General features: G+C 36.5%; 1 protein-coding gene across 2 annotated transcripts in view; it reads right to left on the bottom strand.

Annotated features, from left to right (window-relative positions):
* DPH6 (diphthamine biosynthesis 6) overlaps window positions 1–23,649 on the bottom strand; it is a 171,995-nt gene that overhangs the window by 4,257 nt on the left and 144,089 nt on the right. For both annotated transcript variants that reach the window (XM_007180438.2, XM_007180437.2), the window contains exon 7: window positions 5,352–5,446. In XM_007180438.2, coding sequence (XP_007180500.1) covers window positions 5,352–5,446 — 95 coding nt within the window. The remainder of the gene's footprint in view (window positions 1–5,351; window positions 5,447–23,649) is intronic.

Raw genomic sequence — 23,649 nt, 5'->3', positions numbered from 1 at the left:
CTCAATAGATTCAAATTCTAGTTCCTGTGTATGACCTCATTCTTACATTAAATTTCAATCTCTATGTTCCCAATCCCAGCTTTGAAAACTGATCCTGAGCCTGAATTATGCCTGATGTAGGCAGCTTGGTCTTGATATCCTTGACAATGGGTACACCAAAACCATGATTAACCTGAACCAGTGATGTGTCAGTGGAAAGGGTTTCGGGCCCTCCTTTCTCTTGACAGTTATTCCCACTAGAAACAGAAGATTGACAGCAAATAGCTCACTTAATTGATACAATTATTGCATTCTGAATCAAGATTGTTATCCAGAGAAAATATATAACATTCTGAACACTAAATGAAGAGGAATATGGTTTTTATGGATTCTATTAAATCCATAATCTCTAATTGACTAATGTCATTTCACTCAGTTATACAAAGCCAGAATCAACTGGGAGACAGATAGTAGATTCAAATCAATGGCTTTTAGCTTCAAACAGAATAATGCCACTACTGCTCTGCTTTTCTTTCATAAACTATCACCTGAAACTCAACTTTCAAGGGTCTCTGGTTTCTGTCTGCTTCATGGATTTCTCTGAAACCTAGAGCAGAATCTGCTGGAATACCCTTAGAGAGACCCAGAAAATTAAGAACAACTCTACCACAGCAAAAATGCTTTCCAGTTGGCTACCCTCCTCCTCTTTCCCTATTAATACAAGTAATCAGTGCAGTCCCTTCCTCTTACACAACTGAGGTTTCTCCCTAGCCAAGAGCTAGATCCCATGCTCCCTTTCACTGCTGCGTTAGGCTTATCCCTAGTTATGACTTCAAAAGGGCAGCTAGCTGAGTCAGGTCTGAGTCTCTCTTCCCTGACTACAGGCTCTCTCTCGAGTTAAGAGATCAGGCCCTAACCCTCTCACTTCAAAACCCTGATATTTTCTCTTGAGGCTCAGCCATGGTCTTGGTTCCTACTTCCCCTCTGAAAAGACAACTGCACGCAGATATTCCCCGTGGGCTCACACTTATCCTCACAAGACGTTTCCAACGTCATTTCTGTGAAGGCTTGCCTGACATCTTCAGACAGTGCTAGTTTTCTTCTTTATGTGCTTTGGTAATGCATTTACAGACCTTTCATAACACATCCACTGTATTATAATTATGTGTCTGTGTGCTTGTCTTCCTTCTCAGAGAGGGACCAGGTTTTGTTCATCTTTGTCTGCCTGTCTCCCCACACTCCACCTCTGGCTCAGTGCAGAATACACTGCCTTATTTTCAATCGTTTGTTGAATAAACAAATAACTGTATAGTTTAACTTTGTTAAGTATCTTTACATTTACACAGTAACTATTGACACTATCAAAAACCCACACTGATTTTTCAATTACCTATCTTCACACAAATATGTACATTTTCATACATGCATACTGCATATATATGGATACATGAACATAAGCATATATGTATACCAATAACAATATATAGTTATCTCTAGCATAATAAAAATAATTATATAAATTTAAATATAAGGAAAATGGTTCATAAATTCTAATAAATTCCTAAGTGATACAGAATAGAAATGAGAAGGCAGATAAGGAAAGTACTTGATTCATCCTCACGGCTAAATGCCATATTATGATGCTCTGGGCTGAGTTCTGTCTTGAATAGGTAGAAACTAGGAGTAAGTGGGGAAGATGAGTGCATCGTGTTTTAATCATAGAATTTAGTTCTTCTTTTCATCCCTCCTTCCTTCCCATTGTTTCTTCTATCCATCCATCCATCCCATACACAGCAACTCTGTAGCAGTAGTATATTAATATTGACAATTCAAATGGAAATATGGGGTTGTATCAAAGATTGACATTAAAATTGTGTTCATTAACAGTGAGAAGAAAATTATCACCTTCATTAATACATTGGGATTTTAGTCCCTACTTTTTTTTTTTCAAAATACTGGCTATATTCCCCATGTTTTAGTTCTTACTTTTGATATGCATACACATATATTTCAAAGTAAGAAATAATAAGAAAGTAGGGATTTTTTTTAAAATTTATTTATTTTAGGCTGCGTTGGGTCTTCATTGCTGCACGCGGGCTTCTCTCTAGTTGCGGCGAGCGGAGGGCCACTCTTTGTTGTGGTGCGCGAGCTTCTCACTGCGATGACTTCTCTTGTTGCAGAGCATAGGCTCTAGGTGCGCAGGCTTAGTAGTCGTGGCTCACGGGCTCTAGAGCACAGGCTCAGCAGTTGTGGCTCACGGGCTTAGTTGCTCCGCGGCATGTGGGATCTTCCTAGACCAGGGCTCGAACCCGTGTACCATGCATTGGCAGATGGATTCTTAACCACTGCGCCACCAGGGATGCCGAGAAAGTAGGTTTTTTATTTGAGGACCTACAATTGTCCTCTTTTCTTAAAGACTAGGCTGTAATTCCTTTTGTCAAGGCTCCTCAGGAAAAAACCCTCATTTTCTGATCTAAAAATTTGTATCTAGAGGTGAGTAGTCACATCCTAATTGATGTGAAAAGTAAATTGTAAAATGTTCTAGTCAAAAATTTAAAAAATTACTTCCACACAAAGACTGTTATACCAGTGTTTCCTACAAGATTTTAAAAATGTTAGTTGGAATTCGGGGCAAAATGTATCTTATAATAAACTTCTAGAACCACCCTAATTTGTCTAAATTATTTCATTATACAAGAGATTCTGTGTTTTTGAAAAAAAAAACCACACACCCTAATTATAATCAAATCATTTTGCATGCAAAAGTTTATTTTTTCTCCTCATAGAGGTAGTCTCCTTTTTAACATAAAATTTTGAATTAGACATTTAAAAGGGGATTCCTAATAATCAACTAGTTGTGTGCTAATTGTGGAAGATCACTACTATGTCAAATATAACAGGAGAAATTATTAAGTTTGTCCCCCCAAATACATTCTAACTGACAGGATCCAGTATGATTAATAGTCAATTGTTAACAAGTAGTTACCAGGTCTAAACTTATCTTTTAATTGTGTCACATGGAAAACTATCTCTAAATAAAATAACTTTAATTTATATATGGTTTTAGAATGTGCAATGCATATTCATTCACATCATCACATTTAGTGCTTATCAGATAGGTATGATAAGGACATTTTCTATTTTAAAGAGAAGGAAAGATTTTGTATATAGCAGGTGACATTCTTTTTCCATTCAACTACTACAACCTCTAGTTATAACCTAAGAAAGGAACACATAAAAGTGAAATAGGATATTTAAAACTAAACAATAAATGAAAAATTAATTCCACGATATTTAACATTTATCAGTGCCTACTACTGTGTGTTCTGAGAGTTCAGATATGAGGACAAGCACTGGAAGCAGTAACAACCAAAGCCTTTAAAAATGGAAGGATTTAGCAAAGTGGGGATAAATGGGAAGGCAATCTAGCGAAAAGAAGTCAAATAAGAAAGTTACGAAGCTGAGGTGAGGCAGAGCCTATGAAGAAAAAAATCAAAGAACATGCTTAAGCATCAGAATCAGATTAGTGATTAGCTGATAATTGAGTAAGAAAGAAATGTCAGTTCTTCCCCTTCTGTTCTCAAGGTACACACTCGTATGTTAGCACTTACAGTATTGCTGATTTGCCTCTCCATTCTTACAGAAGAACTTTTACAGAGCAGGGTGGCAGCTTGCAGAGTTCCACCCACATAATTATCCTCAACAAATGATTATCCAGTTCAATTGAACAGCTCATTTTGGCACTAGAGGGTTCTAATACACCTTCCCTGACATCCTTCTCTTCAGTAGCATGATTAACTCCCATCATGTCATTGTCTCAGTCAGATTGAGGTTTCTCTATCTACACAATGATGAGGTGAAAGATTCATTTTTCAGGTCTAAAGTACTATGATAAATAAACCTTCTGGTTATGTAGTGTAAAGCAGTACATTTCTTATAATTCTATGTTGTCCATAAAGACTTCTGGGTGCTCCAGGACCTCAAGTTGTCTAATAAACAGGAAGAGTATTATTCTTTGGCCTTCTTTCTCTTATTGTGCTTTTTATTTTTTTCTAATTTGGTTAGTCTAATAAGTATATTGCAAGTTTCCTATTATACTATAATTTCACCCTAGCATGGAAATGTTTTTCTTGAAAAACCAAACAGTATTATTTCATAGAAGTAATACCTAAGGCACAGTTCATTCAATGAATTGTTTTGTGATCATTGAAGCCAGAAGAAATACCTCCCGTTTATGAACTTATTCTTCTGACTCTTATCCTCTACCATTTTGTGTCACAATTTTATGCAGATGTGTCTTCCTTCCACCCTTCTGGAGACAGGAACTATGTTTCAACATCAGTGGTGCCCAGTAGAATGCTTTAGACATAATAGGTACTTGATACATATTTGCCAAATATATTATTATTATGTTTGATGATTATTAATGGAAGAGAAGTTAGAAGAAATGAGAGAAGCAAGAGTGGGTGAATATTGCATAGGGTAATGAAAAGGTCATGGCTATGTTTCCCAAGATAAATGTAATTTTTAGAAAATTCACCTGGAGTTGTCTTAACTTCTTAGAACATTCTTTCCCTCATTATTAATATGTACAAAGAAGTCACCTTTCAGTGTTGAAAATATTAAAGCTGTCCATTTGATACAAGATTCTAGTCTTTCATCAAATGAGGTTTCTGAAATCAAGCATAATTCTGACAATCTTTTCAAGAAGCTGAAGAGCTTAGGAAAAGCAAATAAAGTGCTCTCTTAGCATATGAGAAGAGTGATATAAATTAGAGTATGGATAATAATGTTAACAAACTGAAGAAAGTTCCTATTTTTTGCTACAAGAATTTTAACAATTTATGGCAAAGAAATCACACTATTCACCATAAAACAGAATTCATTTAAAAACAAAGTTCATATGTAAAAATAACCCCAAATAATTGAAGAGAAATGTTTAGTATTACCATTCTAAGTTATTAAAGCCAAGAAAAAGGAAAAAGAGAACGGAGTTAATGGAACCCACAGGCTACTGATGTGGCAGTTTATCAAATGTAGCTGTAATGAAAGATAAATAATACAGGCAATTCACACTTCATGAAAGGATAAAAGTGTCAGTGTGTAGGTACCAGTTTTACTGCAGGCCATAATCAGCAAGTAAATGAAAGTGCAATGTCTAAAAAGTTTATAGGCTTCTATGAAGGCCTCGTCTTGTCATGTATTGATTTAGGTATTCAGACGACTTCACTGGTATTAAACAAATTGAGTGTTTGTGAACTTGGAGGACATGTTCTATTTCTCTTAACAAAAGTTGCCTCCAGCTTAATGTTACGTTGCTTCCATCACTTAAATTTGAGGAAGGGGAAGAAAATGCTGAAATGATATCTTACACAATTATTTTCTTCTTAAATAGAGGGCAATCCAAAGTGAACGTTTCATACTCTCCACCTTCTCCACAAACATGGACTCCGTACTTCTTAGAAAGCTGAAAATAGGGAAAAAAAAGAAAAAGAAAAAGAAAGAAACAGGAATCTTAAAATTAGTTAGCAAAAATGCTCACTTAACTTATTTTGTCCTAAAAAATATCCATGCCAGAAACTTTAATTCCAAAACAGATTGTGAGCTACAGGAAAATAACTGTATACTTCTGCTTAAAATATGGGTTTAAAACCATATGAAAAATGTTATCATAAAGCATAGCATTTTTAATAATCACCAAACCCTTATAAAAAGATGTAAGGGACCAACATTTTTGTGTAGAATGAGAAAGCTTAAAGATTACTATAAAGTTTAGGAATGCCACTAGCTTTAGCTTCAAAGGGAGGCTAAGGAGGAAAGATACTAAGTAATTATGTAGTAAATGAGAATATATGCAGCCAAACTGTGCTTTTCCCTGCCCTTTGACCTATATGTAGAAGGGGAAAAAATGTTGTGTTTAGAGCATTTCTCAGAGACACAGAGAATGTAATCTAAGGCCTTTCCTTGGGCCTGGGCACACAAAGAAGTCATAAACATGGTTATTATGCTTAAGGTTATTATTAATAGTAAAGTTCCAAGTTCCAACGCTGCAGACAAGCCCTAGGAAAAGTATAACCCCCAGAAAGGTTGGGATAGCTTATAATGTTGTCTGATTAAACCTGAAATTAAAACAAAAAAATAAGCAAAGAAACAAAAAAATTCCCCGTGCTTTGCACTGAATATAAGCTGTGTTATTTAAATGATCCTGATACTGAGAGTACAATCATCTCTTATTTGGTTGGTACATGGATGGAATCAGTGCTGGGGAGCACTCTCACTGGCTGTGCCACAGAAGCTTTCTGCTCTTGTGCGGAGGCTTTATCACTATGATTCCATCTCCTTCATTCTGAACTTCATAGCTTTCCCTGCTTACAGTCTCTCCCAGCCCAAAGTCCTCACAGCCCAAAGGAAGAGCGACTCCATTGATGTTCTCTGTTACTGCCAGTGCTGGGACTGTGGCCTAAGTCTTCGGTTTTACCCGCATAGTTACACATTTATTTATTTGGTTATTTTTGTGGTTGTGCTACCATTCCAAATCCATTACATTTCAACTATTGACTACGTGCCCTTCGGGATTTAAAGCACACATCTATGAAAATTCTACTACTCCCTCTAAGGATCAACAGTAATGTGGATGACCTGTAAAGCCAAACAGCAAGAGAAGTGAAGGAAAGAAAATGGGGTGGCATTTTCTATAAGAACTCACAAGAGCAAAGTAGATAAATGAAGTAGGGAATCAGCAAGCCAGAATTACGGCAGCTGGTCCTTATAAGAGCAGATAACAGGAATACATTACCGTAGTAAACCAAATTAAATTCATGTCTGCTTTGCAATAAAAAAATGTAGGAATAATAATGGGATGTGGATTTCAGGGGTGTTTCCTTGTTCTGTCAGCTGGTGCCTGACCCCTTCTGTGCTGATCTCCCTTCACTGGTCTTCCCATTCTAGCAACTGTCTACCAAGTGAACCTTCTACTCTCACCTTTATGGACAGTCTCCTTACGTGGGAGTATACCTTAACAATCACTGGCTTCTTTTTATTAGAGAATGTTCCATTGAAGCTTTGCAAAATTTCTATAATCTACCACCAAAGAATAACTGGATTTTTTAAAATTAAAGTTGGCATGGCTGTTATCCTACTGATATCCTTCTATTAGTCCCTAGTAAAAATAATGCAAGCTGCTATGTTAATCCAACACAGTACTAGGAAATCTAAAATATGGATGCATCCAGTGATATTTCCAGTTCACGTAAAATATTTCCATAATATTCATCCAATCAGTTCTTCAACAAATATTTATTGAACAGTGATTATTTGGCAGGCCTTGCTAGATGAAAAAGATCCAAAAGTAAACAAGACAATGTCCCTGGTCTCTGGAAGCTTCCTAAATATACTGCACCTTATATTTTAATACCACAATATGATGAAATAGTGATGTCACTTCTATAAATAATATGTGCAATCTCTTCTCCCCACTACTACTGGTTCACCAGCATGGACACAGATTCCAAGTCAAGAAATTTGGGTAAAGAGCCCAGTGGTTTTTATGGCTGATGAACCAAGAAGTAGTCTGTGAATCCTTAGAATGTCTTTTGCAGCCCCTCTAAACTCTACTAGCTTCAAGCTCTAGTAGATGCAAGTATTTAGAAAATTCGATCTTTATTGGCTGACTTTTAGCCAGTTCCAAGTCCCTTTGATGTCCTGAGAGGCCTCAAGAAGCAAAGTTTATGCTAGCCACTTTCTTTAAGCCACTTTCTTTATCTAAGACATAGCACCCTGCTAGAAATCAACATCCTGGTAGCACAAAAGCATGATGTATGCATGTGATAAAAAAAGGGTCAGTTTAGGTAAGTAGAGAATCCAGATGTGTACATTCCAGAGACATATTTGTGGTACACAACATTCGATTTACTTTTCTAAAACATGGAGGCCACTGTTACTCATATCTACACTATTCACAGAAAGTAGCAACTTTATTCTAACATGTTTCAGGTCTGTGTTTGGGTTTCAACTCAAAATTAGCATTATTGTATGCCAGCACTTAATCACTCCAAATACAGTTTTTGCAGTTCACTTTGATAAGTTTCTCTGTCAATTTCATTGTAATTGAAAATACTAAATAGGTAACAGTTTTTCTAAGGTTTAGTTTCTCGCTGAATTATCATGATTCTTTCCATAATTTAAGTACAAATGATAGCAATCTATATTGAAAAATAAAAAATATTTTTCATATTGCTATTTGACCATTAAGGTCTAATGTCCATTAATGATTAAAACATCGTTAAATAGTTTCAGTTAGTATGTAAAAAGTGGAAGTAGACAGTTGTTATCACTGTAACACCAAAAATATGCCAGATAGGCTACAAAACCATGCCTTTGTGTTTTACCTACAGAGATCCGAGAATGCAAAGAAGTCTGGATGAACTAACTTCAGATCAGGGTAAGCCTTTCCTAGATGAGTGAAGATCCATGGCCACTTTCCTAATGGGGGAACAGACAGAGTAGAAGCAAACCTCCATAGATGAGGGACGTCTATCAGTGTATACAAAAAGCCAAACTCTTATGGCCATCTGTGGACCTCTGTGATGGATTATTAGAGTCCTGAGGAGACCCAGGGAGTGTGTACAGCCTGCCAGTTCTTTTTCACAGTCTTAACTAAGTGTACACAGTAGCTACATGCAGAGAGCTAGGGCCAGGGCAGAAAAGGGGAGAGAGATCCCTTTGAGAACACCTGCCCATCAAGTCTTTTCTACTGAACTTTCACTGTACCAAGGACTGGTGACAGGGCAGGAAGACAGAGAGATTTCAGCCAAGACTTGGAAAGCCAGAGAGGAGGCAGGGAAAGGCCAAGAGCAGTAAGCCCTTGAAAAGGCACAAAACACTGGTAGCAGGACTTTAAAGCAGGGGGCGGGGTAGGGGGGGAGAAGGAGAGAGAGATCTCTAGACTCACTGGAGCACAGATCACATGCCCTGATAAAGGGAGAGACCTTATCCTGCTTTCAAAACATTTCAAACAAGTAGCAAACTGAAACAACTCAAACCAGACCCAGCTCAACTGGAGATTAGACTAAAGAGAATAAACGTCACAAACTAGCTGTCAGACAGAGGAAGGGGTGTGACTTTTCCGGAGTGAATATTTACTTCAGTCTCTACTGTTCTTTTTTATTCAATATCTACTATAATATATATAAAACAAATTAGATGAACAGTGAAAAAGTTAAAAATGTGACCTGTAATCAAGAGAAAAACAAACAAAACAGAAACAGACCCACACATTAACCACATATTGAACCCAGTAGATAAGGACTTTAAACATAACTACTATAAATACATTAAAGATTTACTGGAAAAGATAGACAAAATTTACGAACAGAGAGTAATTTTAGCACAGTTGGAAAACTAGGGATAGACAGCTGTAGGTTCATATTCTAGCTCCAACATTTACTGAGTACTGGACCCAGGATGAATTGCTTAAGTTCTCTGAATTTCCATTTCCCTAGGTAATACCTGCCCTTCGGGGGATGTTGTATTAGAAGATAATAATACATACAAAGCTTTTAACCCAGTGCCTAGTGCACAGGAAGCAGTTGACATATGTTATCTTTTCTCTATTAATTTGCCATTCCCTTGGACCTTCTACTCTTTACCTATATACTCCCATCTCTGAGGACCATGACCCCTACTATGTCTATTACCTCTACTGCAAATGGCTCTTGAAGCGAAAACCCTAGCCATCAACCCCTCTCCCATGTATTCGCTCCCCCCATAACAAACGTTTATTGAGTGTTTTACTTGGGAGCATTGTTGTCTTACTTCAACATGAATAAAACACAGTTCTTTAATTTTTCCTCAAAACCTTCTCTCCCTGCTCAATTTCTGTTCAATCAAGCTTAAAATACTGGAGTAGAACTTAATTCCTTCCTTTCCTTCTGCCACACAGCCTACATTTTAAATTTTTCATGAATTCATTTATTGAATCTACAAATATTCACTCAGTACTTATTACGTGCCAGATGCTCTTCTATACACTAGGCATATGGCAGTGAATGAGAAAATGTACGCACTCCCTTCCATTCTAACATCCTTACTGATCACTTTGCACTTGAACTATTACAATAAACTCTTGTCTTCCTGCTTTATATTCACCCCTCCCAATCTACCCTACATGTTATCAACACACTAACTTTCCTTAACAATATGAGATGGCATTCATCCACTCAAAAACTTTTGGTGTTTGACTATTGCCTATTCAATGGAAATCAAGCTCTGTAAACTGAGAGTCAAAGACTTCAGCCATTTGGTCCCATCATTCACAAGAATACCAAGACATAAAGCTAATACACTGAAAGAGAAAATAAAGTAAAATAAAGATTCAAAAGAATCTTGACTGGCTGAAAAAAACCCCAAAAGATTAAATCTTAAAAAGTGAAATATAATGTGATAAACATAAACCCTAACAGGCAATTTCCTTCTCTTCAACTTATAGAAATCACTCTTATTACTGCCTGTGGGATTGTCCTATGCTGCCTTGTGACATATTTCTGTATTGCATTACTAAGTACCCCTTGAATTTAAATGTTTCTCATGAGACTATAAGTTTCTAAATTTCTTAAACCCTCTCATAATTTTTTCCTAGTAGTGTGTAGCACATAGTACACAATGACGAAATGGCTGTCTTCTCTGTGGCCCGGATACCCTGTATACTCCCAGAAAAGGATCCAATTGGCATGTACTGACAGGTCTAGTTTCAGACAGAAAGTAAGCCATTCCCAAACAGAATTATCAAGTAAAAGGGAGGAGTGATACCGAGCAGGGCCCTGTGGGCCTTCTGGGCACAAAGCCTCTCTGTGTCTCCCATTTCTGTGATTACAGGAAATAGCCTTCATTCAGCCTCCGGAACCTTCCCTGAGTTCCAACATGCAGATTCAAGCAGTTGTTAATTAGGGAAGGGAGGGGATATGAGACAAGGGAGAAACAAAACAGTCAAGAGAAACAATAGTGCAGCCTTGGTGCAAGGTCCTGGTTCCCCATCAAAGGATACACACAATAATATCTTTGAGCTGTTTTGCAGATACTGAAACCCCCTCCAGGTGGGAGAAAGTTAACGGTTAATGATGGTATGCTGCCCACAAGCATGTAGACCCCAGACCAGTTGGAACCTGAAGGTTGATGAGGCTGACTCCTACTTACCTTACCACCAACCCATCAGAAGAATGTCCATGAGCTGATCACACCCTCTTTGAACCATTACTATAAAACTTCTCACTATCCTCTCCAAGTTGGGACACATAGTTTTTCGAGGCAGGAGCCCGCTGTGTCTGCCTTTGTCTGGCAAAGTAATAAAGCTATCCTTTTCTACTTCACCCAAATCTCTGTCTCCGAGATTTGATTCGGCACCAGTGTACAGAGAAGCTGAGCTTTCGGCATCAGGAGAAAGTTACTAATTGCTTTTTCTATATCGTTAGAAATAGGATAAAAATTTTCTATTTCTGGAACTCTAAAACTGGATAAAATTTACACATGGTTGTCAATGTTTTTCTTATCTCATTACCCACTGAATCAGGGATGTCACTATCTTTCCCCCTGTCTTTAACCATTTGGGGAATGTTTATATAGAAAAAGATTCAGATCAGATGGCCATTGGATATGATTAATACACCTGTTATTTTGCCTGACATCAGTCAAACTGGTCCCATCCTTTGTATAAATACAAAGGTATAAAGCTAACACAATCAATAAAATAAAATAAAATTTCAAAAGAATCTTGACCAGCTGAAAAGAAATATGTTGCTGTTTTCTAACCAGTTAAATTATTTTTGATAAAATAATAAGATCATTTTTTACTTATTTCACATTATAATTTCCATTGTATAAAAGTATATTCCAAAAAAAAAAAAAAGTATATTCCTTGTTTCACATATATCTAAATTGTGCTGTGTTCTCCTTTGGATAAAATTTTTATGGAAGGTGAACATTAATTTTCCAACTAACTATTGTTAAGATAAGCTTTCTAAAACACATTTTGAACAGATGTGGCTGACTTGGGTCATTTCATGGCTTATAAGAATGCCTTGGAGTCTGAGCATTTAAAAAGTGAATTCCTAGTAAATGAAAAGGAAATTACGGGGCTTCCCTGGTGGCGCAGTGGTTGAGAATCTGCCTGCTAATGCAGGGGACACGGGTTCGAGCCCTGGTCTGGGAAGATCCCACATGCCACGGAGCAGCTGGGCCCGTGAGCCACAATTGCTGAGCCTGCGCGTCTGGAGCCTGTGCCCCGCGACGGGAGGGGCCGCGATAGAGAAAGGCCCGCGCACCGCGATGAAGAGCGGTCCCCGCACCGCGATGAAGAGTGGCCCCCGCTTGCCGCAACTGGAGAAAGCCCTCGCACGAACCGAAGACCCAACACAGCCAAAAATAAAATTAAATAAATAAATAAATAAATAAATAAGAAAATCCTTTAAAAAAAAAAAAAAAAAAGGAAATTACTTATATGATTCTATTTTTTCTGGCACATTTATTCATACAGATAAATATTCATATTCATAATAACTCCATTTGAACTCTACTAATTACTGAACTGAAAAGGTTATGGGCATCATGATTTCCCTGTTTAATTTTTTTATCCCTTTGAAAGACTGTAATAACCATAATTGTGAGAATTTCTTATTAAATCAAGATATTTCTTCTTTTAAACCTACCTCATTTGTTGTTACTAATCTTAAAACTGACAAAAAAAAAAGAAAAGGCCAAATGAAATTGCACTTCCCTCATCCCTCCTACCACCTAAAGAAAACCATGAGGTTTAAAAAACTCACCACAGTTTCATTTTATAAATGATGTATTTAACATACAAAATAATTTCATGCTGCATATATTCATTCATAGCATTTATTAAAGAAGTATTTATTGAATGTCTACAGTAGGTCTGGCATTGTTTTAAGTGCTGTGGATAACAATAGGAGCAGACATAAATTCTGCATAAAACAGCTTACTGTCTGGAGGTACAGACATAAAGTTAAACAAGCAATTACAATAAAAGGTAGGGATTGCTTTGGTGGATGCATGAGATGCAGTGGGAATATAAAGCAGGGGACCTAACTGGAAGGAACTCAAAAGGCTTCTCAAAGAATCTGAAGGATGAGTTAACCAGGAAAGTCTGGAGAGAGAGAGGGAAAGAGAAAGAGGGAGAGGGGAGAGAGAGAGAGAGAGAAGGCAGGAGAGAAGAAAACTGTTCCAGAAGGAACAGCATGTGTTAAGTCCCAGAGCACACGATGGGTACTAGAAATTGAAGTAAGTTTGGCATAGCTGAAACATAACTAGACGAGTAATGGTGGAGAGGTGAGGCTGAAAAACTAGAAAGAAGACAGATGTTATGGGGCTTCATATGCCATACTAAGTTATTATCCTCAGGTCATTGAGAACCCATGGGGATGTTTTAAACAGAAAACTGACCTGATCTCATTTGTCTTTTAGAAACATCATTCTGGCTGCACAGTGGAGAATGGGCTGGAGGGCAGAAAGTCAAGAAGCAGAAAGAACTGAGAAGTTGCTGGAGGAATCTCGGCAGGAGGTAAAGCTTTCCTGAACTGGAGAAGTAGCAGTGAGGATGGAGAGGAGAGGGCAGATATTTTGAGAGAGATTTTCTAGGCTGAAATAAGTGACTGGAGAAGTGAAGAAAGTTTAAAAAAAGTAAGAAAAATTCCCAGCTTTCTGCATTGGGAAACTGGATGGATGGTGGTCCTATTTACTGGTTTTTAGTATAAGTAGCAATGTGCTGGGACACTGTCTAATGACCTTATCTTTTTCAAATTTTATGTAGCATGTGATACAACTGATGTCTCAAATCTTTGTGATTATTTTCCTTAGGCTTCCATGTTACTGTATTTTCTAAGTTATTGCTAGGCTTCTCCAACTCCTTTCCCTCCTGCTGCTCCTAAATTATAAGTAGCCCTCATGATTCTCTCTATAGTCTTCTTTATCAATTTATTCCCTCGGATAGCTTATGCAGTCCACGGATTCAACCATCACCTTTATGTTATTCTGCTGCTGCAAACACAAACACTGTCACTACTAAGTAAAAACAATTTGCTTTATGCCTTAAAGTTAAGAAAATGATGAAATTATCTTATTTAATCTTCAAAATGCCTTTTAAGAATAAAAAAGAGCATAGGCTCTGAAATCAGATAGACTTAAAGCATAAATTCCAGTTCTGCAACTTCCCAGCTCCGTGACTTTGGAAAAGTAACTCACCCGCTAAGTGATTCCTCATCTGTAAAATGTAAACATTAGTAGTAGCAACATCATAGGCTTGTTAGATGGTTAAATAAAATAATGCATAAAAAGCACTTAGCACAGAGTATGGCACTTAGTAAATACACAGCTTAACTATAAAAGGAGGTAAAGCACGTATTGTAGTGAGGCATGGTGAAAGCAGCATCGCATAATTGATTAAGCAGTAGCTTTGGAGACACACTGCCCTTGGTTCAAATCCTAGCTCTGTCACTTTGTAGCTACGTGATCTTAGGTCATGCAAACTCTCAGAGCCTCAGATTACTGATCTGTACAATGGAGATGACAACAGCATCTACCTCATAGGAGTGCTGTTTTCAGTAATAAAACCATGTGGAAAAAAGTCTAATATACTACACAGCACATAATATATACTCAATGAAATGGCTACTAATTTTATTTTCTTCCTTTTCCAGAGGTGAAAACTAGGTTGATTTGCAAAGGTTATGTAGCTTAGAACTAAACAAACCCAGAATTTAAAGTTGTGTCCTGACTCTCATAAATAACAAACCTTAGTCTTTAGCCTGAACATCTCAATTGTGTGCCAACCTCATAGTTTAAAAACATATGCCTTTGGTTTACATGTTATAATTTAAAACTCAGTATGTTTAAGACCAAGCTTATCATGTTCTTTCTCAACCCTGTTCTCCTCTGCAAAAATGTGTGCTTCTAATTTCCCCAATCATTACGTGTGTATTAATCTTTGATTCTTCCTTTTCCAGCTTCTGGCCATTTGGTGCTAATTTCTTTTTCATTCTTCCAACAAAATCTTTCTTTTAGTTTTGTTCTCTCTCTCCATCCCTACTGTCAGTGGTTTCATGCTCTAAGCCCTCACACCTGTTTCCTATAAGAGCACCTTAGACTCTTTTTCATTTCCAATTTCTTCTACTCCCAATCCATGAATACTACTGCCAGACTAAATTTCCTGAGATATATTTTAGTAATATAAATCCCTGTTGATGAGCCTTCTATATCTTGCTATTTCTTATCCCAAATTGCTTGGTCCATCTCTCAAGGCCCTTTATGATTGGGTCCTAAATTCCCACCTCACCTTTTTCTTATTAATCTACCAATACCAACTCTTAGTTTCATTTAAACCAAGTTCCTCATTGTCCCTGCATGTCTTCTTGCCAAGGAATCTTCTTCATATTGATTCACTTTGTTGTTACCACCCATGTAAATTTCATCCATCCTTCAGACCAGTTTAAGTGCTGAGGCTTCCATGACATTGCCTTCAGCTACTCTAGGTCATGTGGTCATCTTCCAACTCTTAGGTCCCAATTACATTTATAGTAAATACCAATTTGGCTTTATCTGATCCAAGTTATTAGGGTCCTCCCCTCATTTACAAAACTCTAAGTTCCATGAAAAATGACACTGGCAGTTAAGAGTTCTTCTATAAAACACAATCAGAGAAATGTGAGGGACAGGTTCAAGGTCATATATTAGAACAGCCACTAACCTCTTCTCTTTAACTTCTCTTTAACTACAGCTATTAATGGGCACTACTGCCAGGTCAAATTCCTTAAACTACACCTTCCAGAATTTTAGTCCCTTCCTCTAACTCCTGCAGTTAGTCCTCATTGTTTAGATAATTAAATCCGCACTTCAGTATTCAAAATCTCTCACGATATGGCTTTGACTTCTTTTTTCAGCTTCCTCTCCCAGTACTCAAAATATACTCCAAACAGTTCAGCCAGTCAAAAATCCTATCCATTCTTAAAGTCCAGTATGGCGGTCAATTTATCTCTGAATTTACTCAGAATTCTCTCAACAACATATAATTTTCTTTGAAATTCTATGGTACATATTTTTTACTTTTTTTAGAGTACATTTTAATACACCTTGTAATTTATATTTATAATAGTCACTGGACTCAACCATAAAATTCCACATATCCTTCCAACTCAGTTATGTTCAAAATTCAAAATCTCCTCTCAAGGAAGTTCTACCTCCTCTTGACTTTCAAGGTCAGTTAAAGGTGTTCTTTTCCATAAAGTTAGCAGTGCAGGGAACAAGGCTTAAAATTCTGTCTCTCTCTCCCACATTATCAAATCAACTTTAGTGAAATTCCCTTTATCTTTTGCTTTTTAAGTGATAGGTAGCTGGGACTGTAAACTGCTCTTTTGTCAAACCCATAAGGAAGACAAGTTAACTCATATAAAACAGAACTTGAAACAGAGCTTTAAGCTTGAAATCAGCATTGCACATATCTGGCTTTAGCTCTTATAGCACCTAGCTGAGTGGTATACTCCTTAGTCAGTACATATCTACTTACCTTTGACTCAAGGCTATAAGTCCAATTTCCCAATTCTATGTGAATAGTTCTGGAAAAAGCAACCAATTCTATATATTCACAATTTTTATATAATATGGTTTCATTCTTCCATTTAGCAGACAACTTTTACTTGGATGATCTTAAGAAATCTCTTGATTAAAGAGTAACGGCTGCTGGTAAAGACAGTGGATTGAATCCATGTATCTACTCCCACCCCCTTCTAAAACCTCCATCGGAGGTATTTCATAAAATGGCATAAACACAAAAGGATGCAGAAAAGCAGAGGGCAAGTGACAGGATCAATAAATTTAATAGAACCAAGAACACTGGATCCTAGGCCGACCGACAGTGGAGAATGCAAAGGACCAAACCAACTTACACAGTAAGATAACTCCTTCCTCTAAAACAATAAGGTAATGAGTTGGTGGCACTGGGTACCTCTGGAAGTAAAGGAAAAATGTGAAAAGGACACCAAAATAAGAAGGGTTGATTGGCAGTGTGTTTAACAAGCAGTCAGATCCCCAGATCCTTTCGCTCTAGGCTGGCAACTGCCTCTCCTCCACCCTGACAGAACATTGAAGGTTTATTCTCTGCAGAGGGTGAGACAGAGGAACTAGCCTGGGAGAAAAGAGACACAGCTGAGGGCAGAGGTACTATAATAAAAACAGAGGGATTCAGTTAATGTATGCACACAAGATTCTGAGACCTCTAGCCATTTTCCGTGTTCAACTCCCAGAAAACAAAACAAACAAACAAAAAAACCTGCAGCATGTGTTCACTTCAAGAGCAGACTGTAGAATCCTCTTCTTTGAAATCTAACTAGCTCAGATTAAATGACCTAGATATACTTCCCTATAGTGAAACTCAAGGTCACAAAGCTCCATCCACACACTTAGTGCTTACCACAAAAATTTTGGGTCCCTACTCTTAAATATGAGTAGAACACCAAAGATTAGCAGAAACATCTCTAAAATGAAAGTTAGAGACCAAAGTAAACAATGGAGAAAAAGGACTATGCAGGAGAGAAGAAAAATTATAATAAGGATAAAGTATTATAGATTTAAAAAAGAACATTCAGAGAACAAAAATAAGCTTTTAGAAATTAAAAATAAGATATGAAAAAACTCAATTAAAAATTTTGAAGGTAAAATTGAGAAAGTCTCCCAGAAAGGGGAAAAATGATGTAGGTAAAAATTAAAAGAGAAAAGTTAGAAATTAAAGGAACATCTAAATAATAGGAATTCAAAGAAGCAAAAACAAAGGGGAGGTAAACACCAGTGAAGTAATTCAAGGACGTTTCCCAGAACTGAAATTTTCAAGCTGAAAATTCTACCTGTCTCAGCACAATGGATAAAAATATGCACACCCAAGACATAGCACATAAGACTTTAAAATTCTTGGGGCAATAGAAATATCTTACATACTCTTACAGAGAGATGGAGAGAGAAATAAATAAGGTTGCATACAAATAGTCAGGAATTAGAATGACTTTAGGCTTCTCAACAGCATATACCAAGCTGCAAGGGAATGAAGCAATACTATCAAGATCCAGGAGGGAAAATATTCCAAAAATAGAATTTATGACCTGCTGAAGAACCAATCAAATGCAAGGAAAGAATGAAGACATTTATAGATATGCACAGTGTCTCAAAACACTTACCTCCTGTGGACCATTTATTAAAATCTTATAGAGAATGTGCTTCACAAAAATGAGAATAAAACAAAGAAAAAGGAAGACGCTGGATCCAGGAAATGAGGGCTTCAACAAAGAAGAAAGGTAAAGGGGTCTCCAGGATTATGAGGAGATGATAGGATGACAGCCTTGTAACACAGAAGGAAACTGGCCCAGATTACATACAGGTCAGAGGGCCCTGGAAAAGACTTCAGGAGGAGGAAACTGAAAAACTACTTAACATGTCTGAACATCTGGCTAAGAGACTAGAAAATTGGCAGTGAGTACAGCACCGAATTAGTGATTGGTACATGGAATACTAAATAACTGAATAAAACAAGACAATTATTAATTCAAATGAAAAAATAAGAAGTTGTACAGGAAAGGTTTATTACCAGAGTTTATTATCTAACTCAGCTGTGTTTTGAATTTTCATAGTTATTGTAATTTAAACACTGACTATTCATCCAACTGGAATTGCAGTATAACTGTATGGGAAGATGGAATGAGGGAAAGAGTACACATATGTGATGGAGGCAAAGGGAGTAAAGATAGCTAAATCTGTATAATCTAGAGTGAGAAGTCAACAAATAGTTCTAGAATTGGGGGAAATCATGAAGTAATACATAGACATGGAGGTAAAAATCAACTATAAGAAATGAAAGTAAGATGGTGAAATGAGTGAGAGGCAGGAAAGACTCAGAGGGTTGCTTCCCATAGCAAAGTTTGAAGGACCACTTGAGAGTATTAACTTTGACAAACATTGTAAAATATCACAGAATAGGAATACTCTTAACAAACATTTAAATAACAGTCCAAAACTTTTAAAATTTGATGTATTTTTATATTAAAATTCATCTCCTTTTTTTGAACAGCGAGAAAATAATCCTGGGGGAAAAAAGCACAAAAGATAAAATGATTTTTGACTCCATTGGTCAGATGATAATTTTAGGAACCTGTAGGAATTTAAGAATCAATGACTAAAATGATTCCATAGTTAATTTAGAGTAATAAATGTATAAACCTTGAAGTTGTTGTATTTTTTGACCCAGAAATTACATTCCTAGGGATTTATCTAAAGAAAGTAATAATCAGAAATGTACATGAAGATTTACTAGGAAAGATAATAATCACAAAATTATTTATAATAATTTAAAAATAAATAACATTATTTATAATAATTTAGAAAGAAATATTCCCAACAAGAGATAACTTGTTAAATTCACTATGCTATATTCATATGCAGAATATAAATATGATGGAATCTACACAGCCATTAATTAATGTATTTTCAAATAGATTTAGTTATGTGGGAAAATAAACACAGCATAATATTAGGAGAAAAAAAGGAAACAAACTGTATGTATAGTTGAACCAAATTATCTAAATACAATATGTACAAGTATTTAATGACATGAGCTTGTGTGTACAATGAACACTGTGTGTACAATAAAACAACATGGAATACACCAACATGTTAGCAGCGTGCATCATGGGGCAGAAGAACTATGCTTTTTATTTGCTACCCTATACTTTTATTCATTCAGCACTTTGCTGCCATTCGCACACTGAATATATTTGTTTAACTGTAAATCTGTAGTTTGTAAGGTGTGCCTACCACGTTTTAACTAAAAGCTCTCCTGGGAATGGACATCCATGCTGCCTCCAACAACCCCAACCCAACACCATCAAAACTAACCCTGCAAAGGACTAGTCTCACTCATGTCCCCTTAGGGACTGATAGGAGAATTGCTTCGTCAAGGAGCATAGGGACATTTAATCTAGGTATTACAATATTGCCCTCTAGAATGGTAGTACCTGTCCACATTCTTAGAGGGGTTCTATAAATCCCCACCTGTCAACAACTGGCATTATCCAGCTTTCGCATTTTTGCCAAACTGGTAAAAGTAACATCCCACTGTTGCTTTAATTTGTATTTCTCTGATACTAAATCAGTTTGAGCATCTCTTCCGTCTGTATTAGGTTTTAAGACATTCTCTTCTGTATAGTGGTTCTCCATAGCTTTTGCCATTTTTCTGTTAGGACTGCTGCCTCACGTGTTGATATATGCCAGTTAAAAATCCCTTGAGAGTTTTAAATATGACCCCAATTATAGTGTCTACCCAGTTCTCTGTGTATTTTGTAAGGCAGAAAAGTTTCCAAATTTTTCTTTAGTAATGGCAAATTTTACTCGTAATAGTAAACACTGCTAACATTGCTAACATTTAACATTATAAATTTTACTCATAATAGTAAACATTGCTAACATTTAACATTGCCAGATGCTGAGCTAAGCACTTTATATATCATATCATTGTTATTACTTCCATTTTATATATGGGAAACTAACTAGATCAACGTTTCAGGTAAGCAGTAGAGTCAGGGGTAGGATTCACACCTGGGCTCCTAGGTACAGAGGTAACTTGCTGATTGCTATCCCACACTGCCTCTTACCCTATGGGATCTGAATGAACTATGAAAGGACTCTTGCCCAAAGGTATCATCTTCTCTCCACAACTCCTGTCACCAACTTCTCTGTAATTCTCACAATTAAATATTAATTCCTGCATGGGAAAACATTATAATATGCAAAAATTCCCTAACTTAAAAATATGAACCCTTGAATATAGCAATATATTCAAAGATTAATATATTAGCAAAAGTGACATTACGGTTAATAAGTCATGTCAACCCACATTACACAGTACATAAAAAGTGGCTCAGGGGATCTGAGGCAGGTAAACACACTGGGTTCCTCTACCTAACCTCTTTCTCTCCCACCCCTGCAAGTTCAAAGGTTGTCTGCTTTCTCCCCTTCTTTTGGACTCCTTGACTATTCATGAGAGTTGTGCCAACAAGTTGAAAAATGAACATGTGGTTGATCTTTAAAATCACTTAATGAGGTTAATCACATTATTCATAAAGATAAGGAGATACAGGCATTCCTTAAAATCTGATTTGTCTTAGACAATGATGCAGAAGATGAGAGTCCTAGATAATAAGTTAAAAAAAAATACTTTCTAAATTCAGAAGGAAGCTAGAGCTTGACAAATGACTCATTCACTTTTATATTAGAATCACTGTACTATGTGTACATCAGGCAATTGATTGAGTCTCCTTTATGAGCGTATGCAAAACTGAAAGGAAACAAAAAGAGAGCAAAAAACCTGGGCAGTCTGAATTAAAATGTGGATTGTGTCAGATAACTGTTGTGAATGAGCTGAGAAACAAATTTCTAACTGTATAAATATTAAGTACTCACTTTACAGAAAATCCACATACACAGATTAGACTACGCAGAAGCCAGAGAAAAAGACACTCAGGTTGCTTTGCATAATTTTCTATAACTATCAGGGAAAAGAATTCCTGTTCAAAATGTACAACTATCCATTTATATTCACCCCTCCCTTTTAGAGCAATTTTAAACCATCCTGAGAAGCTACTTGTCAAAATCAGCAAAAATAATCACAGCAAAGCCCTAAAATCTCTTCAAACGCTGCTTCTGTTCTTTCCTTTCTCTCTTCCACTCCTGCAACACCAATTACATGTATGATAAACTTCTCTTCCTTACATCTCATATTCTTGTCTCTATTTCCATTCTATTCTCTCTGTGCTTCAGGTTGGATATTTTACATTGCCCTATCTTCCAGTTCTTTAATTGTCTATACAACTGTATCTAATCTACGGGTAAACTCATGTACTGTGTTCTTAGTTTTAGGTATTGTATTTTTAAGTTCCAGAATTCTATTTGATTATTTTATATAGCTTTCAAATATCCCCTAAAATAGTTCATCTTCTCACCCAATGCCACAGGCATTTTAAAGTCTACATCTGATAATTTGGTTAAATAGATATCCTCTGGGACTGTTTCTATTTTGTGTTTTTTTCTTAGTTTCAGTTATCTTCTCAGGTCTCCTGATATGCTCGGTAATTTTTGATTGCCTGCTGAAAACTGTATGTGAGATATTTTAAATCTAAGGCTCTGAATCACGTTATTTTTCTCCAGAGAGAAATAGGCAATAAGAGTAAGATCAGACCACTTTAATTCACTCTAGGATTGATACGATTCAAAGTTGGATATAAGCATTTGCAAGGGCTGCACTATTTCTGGTTTGCCTTTATTCCTAAGTTAGAGTCCATGTAGGAATACAGCTGAAAACTTGGAGGATTAAGCAGGTCCATTCCACTTTGGTTTGCCCTGAATTCTAATTTTTGTCTCCCTAGCCCTATGAAGCTGCTGAAAGTCCAAGTCAGCTTCTCAGCTGGAGTTTTCTCCTCAGCTTCTTGGCACTTCTGTACCATTTTTGAATTAGAAGAAGAGGCAATGTTCAGGGCTTCCATCCTCTCTAGAATTCTGGCCCCTCAAATTATTTCAGTTTTTGTAACTCTCTAATGCCTTCCAACATTAATTTGTTTTAATTTCATACCACTTTTCTAGTTGTTTGAATTGGGAGAGTTGATCTCATGCAAGTTATTCCACCATAACTGGAAATGGATTTCTTAAGTATCTATTAAAATTAAAAACATATATACTTTTGACCCAGCATGTCCATTCTAGAATTTTATCCTATAAACTCATACATGCCCAAAATTATATGTAATGTTCTTTCTAGCATTATTTGTAATAGCAAGACATGAAAGGAATCAATAAAGAATAAAATCTATCAATAAAGAACAGGTTTTATGTGTATGTAATAGAACACAATGATGTGGAAACAAATGACCTGAATTTTCATGTGTTAAAATGGAAGATGGAGACTAATGTGCATAGTATACTCCAATTTAGGCTAAAGTGGATAAACACATGCATATATTTTTTACATATGCAAAAATGTTTTTGACAAGATACCCTAGAGCAGAAAAGAGTTGCTGCTCTGGGAAAGGACAGAAAAACTGGAGCTTGGAGTCAGTGGAATATTTTTCACTATATTTTATAGTATTTGAATTTATGTTTTTACATATTACATGCCTTAACTTTATAATAAACATTAAGAGAAAAATATTATATAGCATGAGAAGTGCTACATACCAGGAGGCAAAGAGGAAAATGGCAGGCTCTTTAAAAAAGGCTTATTTAAGCAAGACAAACCTCACAGTATTAAACTCTGAATTTAGACTTTAAGGACAAATTGGATTTAGTAGAGTGAAGGAGAGAGAAAGCATGCAGAGAAGGCGAGTAGAACATGGAGGTATGAGGGCATGCTCACTCTAGGGAAATCATCAACTATTCAAAGCTGATGAAGGATAGGGTAGATGCAGGAGACTGTATACCTTACAAGCTTCACTCTTCCTCATGGACAGATTGTGCTGTGTTAGAAGTTTAAATTTTATTTTGAGACAAATGGGGAGCAACTCAAAAGTTTGCTTTTTGAAATGAAAGTGTGATATGATCAGATTTGAATTTCATATATATCATGATGGCAATATATGG

Source organism: Balaenoptera acutorostrata, chromosome 3 (genome assembly GCF_949987535.1).
Source record: "Balaenoptera acutorostrata chromosome 3, mBalAcu1.1, whole genome shotgun sequence".
NCBI classification, from domain to species: Eukaryota; Metazoa; Chordata; class Mammalia; order Artiodactyla; family Balaenopteridae; genus Balaenoptera; species Balaenoptera acutorostrata.
The sequence above is the reverse complement of the archived record's forward strand: the minus strand, read 5'-3'. Positions and strand labels throughout refer to the sequence as shown.